The 12374-nt window shown below is 42.5% G+C and overlaps 1 protein-coding gene across 2 annotated transcripts in view; it reads left to right on the top strand.

The window, feature by feature from the left end:
* The first annotated feature begins 1183 nt into the window (after positions 1-1183).
* Positions 1184-12374, top strand: part of LOC108340550 (choline transporter protein 1) — a 28960-nt gene continuing 17769 nt past the window's right edge. Inside the window, exons 1-5 of one of the 2 annotated variants that reach the window (XM_017578012.2) lie at positions 1184-1514; positions 1869-2227; positions 2494-2639; positions 11388-11571; positions 12252-12325. In XM_017578012.2, the coding sequence (XP_017433501.1) occupies positions 1330-1514; positions 1869-2227; positions 2494-2639; positions 11388-11571; positions 12252-12325 (948 nt within the window). In that variant the 5' untranslated portion in view covers positions 1184-1329. The remainder of the gene's footprint in view (positions 1515-1868; positions 2228-2493; positions 2640-11387; positions 11572-12251; positions 12326-12374) is intronic. The other variant, XM_017578011.2, reaches the window with a different exon arrangement.

Raw genomic sequence — 12374 nt, 5'->3', positions numbered from 1 at the left:
GGGATGATTTTAGTCCCACTCTCCCTGACCTTGGTCTCGGTTGGCCGCCAAGACTCGTCGGGCACCGTGTTCTGCTCCGTCCTTTCCTCCTAGGCAGCCTTGCCCCGTTCTTCCCGTGCCTTTTCGCCTACTTCCGTGCGACTTTAGCTGTGCACTCCTCCCAGAGTGAAACCATCTCTGCCTCGTGGCGCTGTTGCATTTCCTTCATCCTCTATTGTAGCATCTCGAGAATCTTTGCTAGGTCTTCAGAGCTCATGTTTCTTGTGGTCACCATTATGTTTAGACAAGTCACTCGGCCCCATGGTGGACGCCAAAATGTTTCGGGTATGAGGTCGAGTAACTTTAAACTCCTGCAAAATTTCTCTTGGGATGCCGTCTGGTAACAACTCTTCTAGTCCTTATCTTTACTCCACCGTTCGGAGATGTACCTGTCAAAGGTTTTTTCGATATTTAAATTAGTAAACTGTCCGTCCAACTTGCTTGGTGTGAGATAAATGTATGGCCGCTCCTATTTAAAAACTAAAGCAGAACAAGAACCTAAATCAAATCCTATTATAGAAGCAATGAACAAATAAGGATCTTAAAAACTAAAGCAGAACATGAAACATGAAAAAAAATAGAAAAAAAAGAAAAAGAACCTATTACGATTTCTAATTACAGATACGATGAAGAGAAAAAAGTCTAAACAATTCTTAGAAACAACTAAACATATCCTAAAACAAAGAAACGGAAAAGAAAAACAATGGCTATCTACACCTCCTACGAGCTAGGTATTTACAAACTCAATCAACACTAAAACTAAAGGGAAACATTCTCAGAATTTTTTTTACCCCTATTCTATTTTAGAAACACATATCAAAACAGTTATACCAAACCAAAAACAAAAAAATTTGAACTATACCCTTTCATTTCTGATTTTTTTTCTAAAAGAAAAAAAAATCTAATTCTTTAAGCCAAATTTATTTATCTAAAGTAAAGAAATTAACTCTATTTTTATTAAAAATCTATAAAAAAAAAGATTTTAACACAAAAAAAAAAAAAAACTAGAGAGTTATCACCGAGCATGTCGAGTCTTGTCTTCCGAGAAGCCACAGACATGCCGTTAAAATAACACCTACTTTTGAACATCTGTCTTAGCATGTCATAAACTTTACTTTATTATTATATTATATAATAAACCCAAATCTAAATACACTTCCTTATTCACACACCTTTTTCACGCTCCCTAGCTTCTTTATGCTCCGCTGCCCTTCTTCCTCACTCTCCTCTCTCCCAAATGCTAAATTGAATCAAAGTTTGCAACCTGGTAGAGACACACATACTTGAAGAATGAGGGGTCCTTTGGGTGCAGTCATAGGTAGGTTCCCATCAAGTGACGGAGTTACCCAAATGGGTGGAATCATAAGACACAACAGGAAATGCAGGGACATCACTGTTCTTGTGATCTTCATAGCTTTTTCAGTAGCAATGGTTGTCAACTCCAGCTTTGCTTTCAACCAAGGAAACCCACTAAGGTGAGTAATCTAAAGTTTACAACTTTATCTGTGTGCTTGCTGTTTGGTGAAATTTGTGGAGAATACATTTTTGTTGCTTGTAGTCTATGCCTTTTTTTTAGGCTTTGATTACTTTACTCTATTAAGCATTTATAAAAAATAATGTCATTTTCTTGGTAAATGGTTTTTCTCATTTCTGTGCAAGGAATGGTTCAGATTACCATAAATTCTGATTTTCAGATAACAGGTGGGTTAAGTCATTCAATTTTGATAACTGACACATGCATATGTAGTAGCATTAAGCCCATTTCTTTTGTTCTCCTTTTTTCTGTTATCACTATGTAACTTGTGATTACTGGCACTGTGATTTACCAGGCTTACTTATGGACTGGACTACAAAGGGAATTTGTGCGGGGACAAGCATGCCCACCCTGTCCTCAGTGAATTGGAGCTCAGATATTGGCAAAATCCTAATCAGGTTTATGAGAGTGGACTGAAGGATAGCAAATTCAAACTGGGGGATGCCCGCAGTATATGCTTGTCTGAGTGCCCTATACCTTCCGAAGATTCCCTTAGTTGGGTGTGTGATTATCCAGAAGGAGATATTCGTCTTTCTATGACGGATTGGGCTAATAGGAACTATGATTATTTCGAGTTCCTTACACCCGAAATGAGAAATTCCTCTCTTCAACTTCAGGGTCCATGTTATCCTGTCATATTCCCTAGTGTAAATGGTGAGCAAACTATTCCATTTTTGGTTCATTAATAAGTGCATATGTTGTATGCTAGCAAATGGTTGTGAATGCATAGCTTTGATTATTTACCATGATGCATGTATGCCCCTTGTGCGAAAGACATTTTTTTTTCTCGCTTCTTCTTTTATATGCACCTTTTGTAATGTTTTTTGCGGGTTTTGGAGGGTGGGTTTGGTAAAGAAATGCCAATCTCCTATATATTGAATTTATATTGTACCTGGTTCTTAATGCTTTTTTTTGTCTAGTTTACTGGAGTTGCCAATTTATTGCTCGAGCATCAAATACGTCTTTGAAGCATTGGCAACAGATGGGCGGTGTTAAAATCAATGAAGACATTGTTATTGATAAATCTATTCACAAGTCTATTAATTCTCGATCTGCTGTTTTAAAGGTTAACATTTTTCTGCTTCTACTTTTTTGTTTATTTATTGGTAGCGATTATGATTTGTTCATAGGAAGTATAACCACTCAAAATCCATGTTCTATCTGTGTAGATATTATATTATTGGCATTTCTCCATTCTATTTCAAATGACAGCCGCTTTATGTAGTTCATAAACTACAATATCATCTCCCAGTGCTTGTATTAGCCAGATGGGCAATGCTTAGAAGGAAGCATCTGGGTTGGATTGAAACTGCTAATAGTTTTTTAGTGATGGGGTAAAAATTATGATGCTTGTAGATATGCATTTTGTGTGAAATCTGTATAGCGTACCTGTTAGGAGATGGAGGGTATACGAGAGAAGGAATAAAACTTTGAATTCCTAACTGCCTAGCAGTTAGGAAGGGCGGGAGTTCGATTGTATAAATGGCTATTGAATAGCTATGTGGAGTTGGTTGGTTGTTTAGTAGAATTCTAACAGGAAACTATTATTCTTGTGGGGGAGGTTAAGCTCTCAATTGTTCACTGTACATTGTATTCTTGCTGTTGTTAATACAAAGAAGAGTTATACAGTCATCCTGGTGTGTTAGAGTGAGTTTCCTTAGGTTTCTTGATCAGAAACCTAACATTTGGTCCGACCTGCCGGATCCAATTTGGGCACGAAAACAATAATGGAGAGAAGTACGAAGGGGCGATTGGAGGCAATTGAGATCACTATGGAGGGGATGAAGGCGGAGTCTGCCGTAGTACAAAGGGACTTACAACAGATAATGAGGATACTGGGGCTGCAGGTTAATAACACGGAGGGGTAATCAGACGATAGCTCCGTGAACGAGAATCCACGACGACGAGAGGAGGATGTTGGAGGCAGAGGGGTCGGCGACCGCCAGGAAGATCAGAGACCGTGGCGGAAACGGGTGGATTTGCCCACATTCGAAGGGCTGGAACCCCTTAGTTGGATCAATAGGGCGGAGCGATTTTTCGATATACACAAAGTGACGGGAGAAGAAGAAAAGATGAAGCTCGCATATGTTAGCATGGAGGGCAGTGCGGCTTACTGGTTTAAGTTTTGGAAAGAAAAGGCCAAGAACCGTTCTTGGGAAGGCCTTAAGGCAGCCATGGTCAATCGCTTTGGAGGCAGATTCCGGAGGACGGTGTTCGAACGATTGGCGACCCTGCGGCAGGAGGGTACCGTGGAAGAGTTCGTTCGCGATTTCGAAATACTAGTAGGGCAAACCAGGGGCGTATCGGAAGAACAGGTGTTGGGTTATTTCCTTGCAGGTTTGCGCGAGGACATGAAGGGGCAGGTGTGAATTCAGGACCCCCAGGAGTTGACGGTGGCGATGAGAATCGCGAGAGATGTGGAGGACGCGGTGCTCAGGACGAAAGGGGGAAGTTGGAATGGGTTAAAAATTAACCCATCAGGGTTGCGCGCGACTGGGTTAGTGATGTGATCGGAACCCAATAGACCCCCGATGAACCCGTCCGGGGGAACGGAGAGTATAGGGTCGACGAGAAGAGACAGAGTCGCGACGAGCACTAACGCGAGGGTGAAATCTACCGGAGGGAGCGATAACAGGGGAAGAATGGTGAGGAATCTTCCTTACCCAGAATTCCTTAAGAGGAAGGAAGAGGGTCAATGCTTTCGTTGTGGGGGCCCTTTCGCTCCTGGCCATCGTTGCACTGAGAGAAGTTTGCGCGTGTTACTGTTGGCGGAAGATGAGGAGGAAGGCGTGAGTGAAGAGGTGGTAGACCTAGAGAAGAAACCCATGGAGATGTCGGCCTGTTCAGCCAAAGTGTTGACTCAACCCAAAACAATGAAACTGACAGGGAGGATTGGAGAAAAAGGAGTGGTAGTGCTCATAGATAGTGGCGCAAGCCACAACTTCATCAGCCGGAGGTTAGCGGAGGAACTGAAGCTACCCATAGCAGACACACCACCGTATACGGTGAGTCTAGGAGATGGGCAAAAGAAAATGACACGAGGACGTTGTGAGAAGGTTCAGGTGAACTTGGAGGAAACTATCGTGGAGGAGGAGTTCTATGTGTTCGAACTAGGGGTTGTGGATATCATCTTGGGCGTTGAGTGGTTAGCTAAGTTGGGAGAGGTGATGATTAACTGGAGAGAGATGACCATGGTGTATAACCTGGCGGGTAAGATGGTGAAGGTAAAAGGTGACCCTGCTTTATCCAGACAGCTGGTGGAACCAAAAACTTTATTAAAACTGACAGATGTTGAGACGTGGACGTTGGTTTGGGATCTGGGCCTAGTGGAGAAAGAGGTGAACGGTGAAGGGCAAGCTGATTTGACTGATGTGCAGAAGGCAGAGTTGGAGGCAGTTCTGAACATACACCCTCGAGTGTTCCAGGAGATGCAAGGCCTGCCCCCACTTTGAGATATGGAGCACCGAATACCCCTTAAGGAAGGGGCGGATCCCGTGAATGTGTGTCCGTATAGATATCCCCACCTCATGAAGGGAGAGATTGAGAGACAGGTGGCAGATATGATGAAAGCAGGGATAATTAGACCAAGCACGAGCCCCTATTCTAGTCCGGTTATTTTAGTAAAAAAGAAAGATGGAAGCTGGCGTTTTTATGTAGATTACCGGGCTTTGAACAAAGCAACCATCCCTGATAAATTCCCCATCCCGGTGATAGAAGAGCTATTGGATGAATTAAAGGGAGCTAAATATTTTTCCAAGATAGATTTAAAAGCTGGGTATCATCAGATCAGGATGGGAGAAGGAGATGTACCCAAAACAGCGTTCCGAACTCACTAGGGCCATTTTGAGTTCCTAGTGATGCCATTTAGCCTCACTAATGCACCAGCCACCTTCCAAAGTGCGATGAATCGTTTGCTGTAGCAGTACCTTAGGAAATGTGTGCTGGTCTTCTTCGACGATATCTTAGTATATAGCCCCACATAGAAGGATCACTTGGAGCAACTGAAACTGGTGTTACAGTTATTGGAACAGCATCGGTGGGTGGCCAACAAAAAGAAATGCGAATTCGGGAGGTAGCAAATTCGGTATTTGGGCCACCAGATTTCAGAAAAAGGTGTTGTGATGGATAAGGAGAAAATAAGGGCGGTTATGGAGTGGGAAGAGCCAAGAACTTTGAAGGCCTTGAGAGGATTCTTAGGCCTAACTGGTTATTATAGGCGCTTTGTGCGATACTACGGGAAAATGGCCAAGCCCTTAACATAACTTTTAAAAAAGGGGCAATTTGGGTGGAACGAGCAGGCCAGGGCGACCATGGAAAAATTGAAGGCAGCTATAACTTCAGCACCATTTTTAACACTCCCTGATTTTGGCCAACCTTTCCACATTGAGTGTGATGCCTCAGGAGGGGGTGTTGGGGTAGTGTTAACGAAAGGAGGGAAACCCATCGCTTATTTCAGCAAGGCATTGGCTGAAGGCTCGTTAAGCAAATCGACTTATGAAAAGGAGTTGATGGCGTTGGTTTTAGCGATTCAGCACTGGAGGTCGTACTTATTGGGGCAGAAGTTTATGGTGCATACGGATCAAAAGAGTTTGAAATACCTGCTGGAACAGAGGATCACCACCCAGAACCAACAAAACTGGTTGGCAAAGCTCTTGGGATATGACTTCGAGATTGTATAAGGCTGGAAAAACTAACCGGGCCGGGCAGCGGACGTCCTATCTCGCCGTAGTGAAGGGGGAGAGGAGGAAAAGGAGCTGAGGGTGATAGCCAGGCCTTACTGGCAGGATTTCAAAGAGGTGTTGACGGAGGTAGAAGAGGATGAGGTGCTGAAGAAGGTGATTGCGGATCTTTAAAAGGACCCCGATGCCCATTCAGCGTATACGCTAGAGTAGGGAAGACTCCACTACAAGGGAAGATTGGTGTTGTCGGCGAAATCAGGATGGATCCCTAGACTCTTGGCTGAGTTCCACTCAACAAACACAGGAGGTCACTCAGGAGTTTATAGAACATACAGGAAGATAGCCCAATCCTTGTATTGGATGGGAATGAAAAAATCGGTGACAGATTTTGTGGCTGGCTGATTGGTGTGCCAACAACATAAATATCTAGCAGCTTCTCCACAAGGACTACTGCAGCCACTACCCATACCTCACGCAATTTGGGAGGAAGTGAGTATGGATTTCATAGTTAAGCTGCCAAAATCCCAAGGCTATGATGCAATTTTGGTGGTTGTTGACAGGCTGAGCAAGTATAGTCACTTTGTGCTGCTTAAGCATCCGTATTTAGCGAAGACAGTGGTGGAGGTTTTTGTGAAGGAGGTAGTAAGGCTACACGGCATTCCAGTTTCAATTGTGAGCGACATGGACCCTTTGTTCTTGAGCGTCTTCTGGAAAGAACTGTTTAGGTTGCAGGGGACCCAACTCAGGATGAGTACTGCATATCATCCTGAGTCAGACGGGCAAACCGAGGTGATAAATAGGATTTTGGAAGGCTACTTGCGTTGCTTCTGCTCGGAACAGCCGAAAAATTGGAGTACAGTGCTGTCTTGGGCTGAATACTGGTACAATACCAGTTATCAGAGTGCAGCCAGATGCACACCTTTTGAGATCGTATATGGGAGAGCTCCACCATCCCTTAGCAGGTTCATACCAGGGGAAACACCAGTCGAAGCAGTTGCATAGGATTTGTTAATGAGAGATGAGGCTATCAAGCAGTTGAAATTCCATTTAAATCGGGCACAGGATTTAATGGTGCAGCGGATGAACAAAAAGAGGCGACCAACAGACATAGAGGTGGAGGATTGGGTCTACTTGAAGATTCGACCCCACAGGCAGTCCTCTATGCCCTCGAGACTTCATCCAAAATTGGCAGCTCGTTACTACGGCCCATTTCAAGTAATACAAAAGGTGGGAGCAGTTGCGTGTAAGCTCCGGTTGCCGGAAACAACTAGGATACACCCGGTCTTCCATGTGTCCCAGGTTAAGAAAGTAGTAGGTGAACAGCAGGTGGAGAAAGAGCTGCCACCAGAGTTACAAGCGGAAGGACCTACCTTTCACCCAATTCGCATTTTGGAAAGTAGACAAGTAAAGCAAGGGGAAGAGATGGTGCAGCAAGTCCTGATGGAATGGCAAGAAGAGGTAAAAGAGGGCGCAACCTGGGAGGACAAGAGTACTATGGCAGACAAATATCCTGAGTTCAACCTTGAGGACAAGGTTGTTAAAGGAGCGGAGGGTAATGTTAGGAGATGGAGGGTGTGTAAAATAAAACTGATTTATTATTCTCAATCATAAAAAATACATTATGATACTCTTTATTTGTAATAATCTAATTCTCCTAAAAAGGGAAATAGGGAAACTAGAAAAGTAAAATAAAGGGAAATAGGGAAACTAGGAAAGTAAAATAAAGGGAAATAGGGAAACTAGGAAAGTAAAATAAAATAAAAGATTATATATCTATTTCCTCTAATTAGGAAGATTCTAAAGATATTATTTCAAATTACAACACTCCCCCTCAAGCTGGATCATACAAGATTGTATGAACCAAGCTTGGAATAGTCAAACTCAATTGTAGAGAACGTCAATAAACCAAATTTGACAGCAATGGACGAGGACGAACTAGCACCATGAAACTTCAACTTGGACAGCAATGGATGAGGGCGAACTAGCACCATGAAACTTCAACTTGGACGGCAATGGATGAGGGAGATTTCTATAAAAAATGGATGATGACTTGCAGCAGCAAGCAACACAAACTATAAGGACTGGATTGCCATCAATAGTGGCGAACAACAACAAAACTTCAAGAACATGATTTCCATGAGTAACATATGGGAGGCCTTCAAAGGCTAACAACCACAAACCTGTAGGGACTTAACCACCCTGAACAATAATGAACCTTTAGGGACTTAATTGCCCTAACAACAACGAATCTTTAGGGACTTAACTGCCCTAACAACAACGAACCTTCAAGGACTTCACTATCCTAACCTTTAGGGACTTAACTGCCCTAACAACAACGAACCTTCAAGGACTTCACTATCCTAACCTTTAGGGACTTAACTGCCCTAACAACAACGAACCTTCAAGGACTTCACTGTCCTAACCTTTAGGGACTTAACTGCCCTAACAACAACAAGCCTTCAAGGACTTTACTGTCCAGAACAGCAACAAACCTTCATGGACTTAACTGCCCTATACAGCAACAGACCTACAAGGATTACACTACCCTGCAGCGGCACTAAACTTTTCTTCCCCTCACGACTTAACGTCATATGCACGTCAATGACAGAACGTGAAGGTGGAAGAACTGGTGAGAATCAATCCGTACTTGGGGACAAATCTGAAACCCCTAACATCGAACGAGCCAAATCAACGGGCGGTCTCATAGAACAACTCTCAGTGAGCTGTTACAACAAGGCATTAGAACAACTCTCAGTGAGCTATTACAACAAGGCATGGACGGTGAAGAGAGCCTTGGTAGAAACCAAAAAAAACACCAAATATCGAAGACACTTTGGAGGTCCAAAGTTCTCTGCTGGACTACTCCTAAATGGTGATACTTAACACTGTATCACAAGAAGTACGGGCTAAACTTTAGCCCAAGAAGAAAGTTATCGGCAAGGACTGAAAAAATATTTCCCCTCACGGCAAACAGCGGAAACTCTTGATCAAAGAAAATGCGGCAGCATCGACAAACTGCAGAGGTTGCAACAACTGACTGCGGTAACGACGCGCCGACGACTGACTGCCCCTACGCCGACTGTGGTAACAGCGGAAACTGTTGCTTGAGAAACAAAAACGAAGTGAGAACCCATTGGTGATAGGTGGAGGAAAGGTCCTGGTCATTTGGTGGAGGCATAAACCGAAACACACGCACCAAACCAGAACATAGAAACGAGAGGGAGGTCCGGCGATGCAGAAGCGTGCAGCGAGCAACGGCAGCGGCGACAACGGCAGCAACGGCGGTTGACTGCAGCGGCGGCGGCTGACTGCATCGGAGAGAACAGCAAAGGGCAGTAGTTGTGAAGTGGAAACGCGAGGTTACACCCTCTCCTCCTCGCGGCTGAGGTGGATCCTCGTCAACCCGTCGCGGAAGTGTGTTGCGAGGAGGATGAAGATTCTGTGAAGCAACAAAGATGGTAACAATGGCAGCTATGGAGGGACAAAATAGAGAGGAGGAGGTCCGGTGAGTCGACCGAAATCGTCGTGGTGTGATTCCGACACCGGGACGACGGCACGTGACAAACACGCACCTGAGACCAGCTGAAGAAAGGCGGCGCGTGGAGGCGCGTTGAGAGGAGTCTGGTTCTGACTCCGGCGGGGTTGACTGTCGCTCGAGGAGACGATCCAGATCCGCTGGTCACTGGTTGAACCTGTGACGGTGGCCGACGGCAGACGGTGGTCGGCGACAGACGGTGGCCGGTGACGGACGGTGGCCGGAGGCGAATGGAGGACGGCAGTGGTGCATAGCCTAATTATTAGTGAAGGCAATGGCCTTTCATGGTTCCCTGAAGAAGAGACTTTCAGTCTTTGATTGGCAGCCAATGAGAATGCCGAAAAAGATTGGGCATCACTTAAAATACCCAAGATAAATTCTGGAAGTATAGCATATAGCTAGGTCAGATTCAACTCTCTGGAAGTATAGCTTATAGCTAGGTCAGATTGAACTCTGGAAGTATAGCTTATAGCTAGGTTAGATTCAACTCTCTGGAAGTATAGATCATAGCTAGGTCAGATTGAACTCTGGAAGTATAGCTTATAGCTAGGTCAGATTAAAATCTAGAAGTATAGCTTATAGTTAGGTTAGATTAAAATCTAGAAGTATAGCTTATAGCTAGGTCAGATTTTAACTGGAAGTATAGCTTATTATAGCTAGGTCAGATTTTAACTGGAAGTACAACACAACTGTGTGTAGCTGTTATAAAAAAAAAACAAATGTATTTGGTAATATTGGAGAAAGGCTAGAATTCTAAGCAGAACTTGACTAGGGCAATTGGAGCCCATTAAAAACATATGTTAAAGAAGAGACTTTTAGGGGGCCGCCAGCAGCCATGGCGGCCGGCCGCGGGCAGACAACAAAGACCGTGGAAGCAGATCAAACAAGCTCTGATACCATGTGTAAAATGAGACTGATTTATTATTCTCAATCATAAAAAATACATTCTGATACTCTTTATTTGTAATAATCTAATTCTCCTAAAAAGGGAAATAGGGAAACTAGAAAAGTAAAATAAAGGGAAATAGGGAAACTAGGAAAGTAAAATAAAGGGAAATAGGGAAACTAGGAAAGTAAAATAAAATAAAAGATTATATATCTATTTCCTCTAATTAGGAAGATTCTAAAGATATTATCTCAAATTACAACAGAGGGTATACGAGAGAAGGAATAAAACTTTGAATGCCTAACTGCCTTAGCAGTTAGGAAGGGCGGGAATTCGATTGTATAAATAGCTATTGAATAGCTATGTGGAGTTGGTTGGTTGTTTAGTAGAATTCTAACAGGAAACTATTATTCTTGTGGGGGAGGTTAAGCTCTCAATTGTTCACTGTACATTGTATTCTTGCTGTTGATAATACAAAGAGGAGTTATACAGTCATCCTGGTGTGTTAGTCTGGGTGTGTTAGAGTGAGTTTCTTTAGGTTTCTTGATCAGAAACCTAACAGTACCTATTTTCATCTCTTCTATTTTCTCAATTTTATATCTCCTACTGTGCCTCCCTACCAAATGTTGATTGTCAGTATTTTGGATGTTGTGCCATTCAGTATATTTTGTTATGTGCTGTGGAATTTGAATGTGACATGATCTATATTTGCAGAGGTACATGGCAGACATAGGAAAGGCATGGCCTGTGCTGATTGTTTGTGGAGGAATTTTGCCTCTTTTTCTGTCTGTGATTTGGCTGATGATGATTCGACATTTTGTTGCTGCAATGCCTTGGATAACAGTTGTTCTGTTTAATGTTCTGATAATATCTGTCACAATGTTCTACTACCTAAAAGGTCAGTAAGTAACTCTTTGTCTGTTTAAGGTTTTTTTCTTTTTTTATTTATTAAATATGGTTGTTTTTATGAAATATCATTATATAAATGTTGAAATAGTACGATTACTCTTTTTGGATTAATGTCCTTTTGTCCCTACTTTATCCATTCTATTTGTTTAATGCTTGCTCTAGCAGCATAGCCTCTCTTAACTTTTGAGCTTGTTGTGCCCTTGTATCAACTATACTTTTTATATCCTATCAACAAGAAAATTCTTTGTTGGATTTTGTGAGGTAAGGGCAAAGCCATTGTTTGGCACTTGGTACAGATATTTTTAGTTTTATGACTTACAATAAACAAAGAATAGCTTCCCAGGTCAGAGATAGGCCAGACTGATTCTACACATGTTTTGGTAAAATACTTAGCTTTCAATGTACTACTTAGAAGCACATCAAATTATTGGGATGCATTTCTTATGAAATATATGAATATGGAGTATTGAAAGTGCTATATTGCTGAGTTTTCTCGGAGATATGTTGACCAAAGAATTATTGATTAGATCTTATACTGTTCTCTCTTTAAGTTTATATTTATGGTGATTGTAGTTGGCACCTATTCTGATATTACTTTTTAGCCAAATAATATTTTATTGTTTCTTTAAATCTGTCAATGGTACTGAATTAGTTTTTCTTAATCATCAGCTGGATGGATTGGAAATGATGCTATTTCTCCCATCATTGGTGAACATGACCCTTACATTAGTGTATATGGGAGGGTAAGTAACATCCTGATTGAGTCTTCTTTGTCTCTCTTTATTGATGAAT

This window comes from Vigna angularis, chromosome 5, assembly GCF_016808095.1.
Source record: "Vigna angularis cultivar LongXiaoDou No.4 chromosome 5, ASM1680809v1, whole genome shotgun sequence".
Taxonomy (NCBI): domain Eukaryota; kingdom Viridiplantae; phylum Streptophyta; class Magnoliopsida; order Fabales; family Fabaceae; genus Vigna; species Vigna angularis.
Note: the sequence above shows the minus strand (reverse complement) of the source record. Positions and strands in the feature narration are given on the sequence as shown.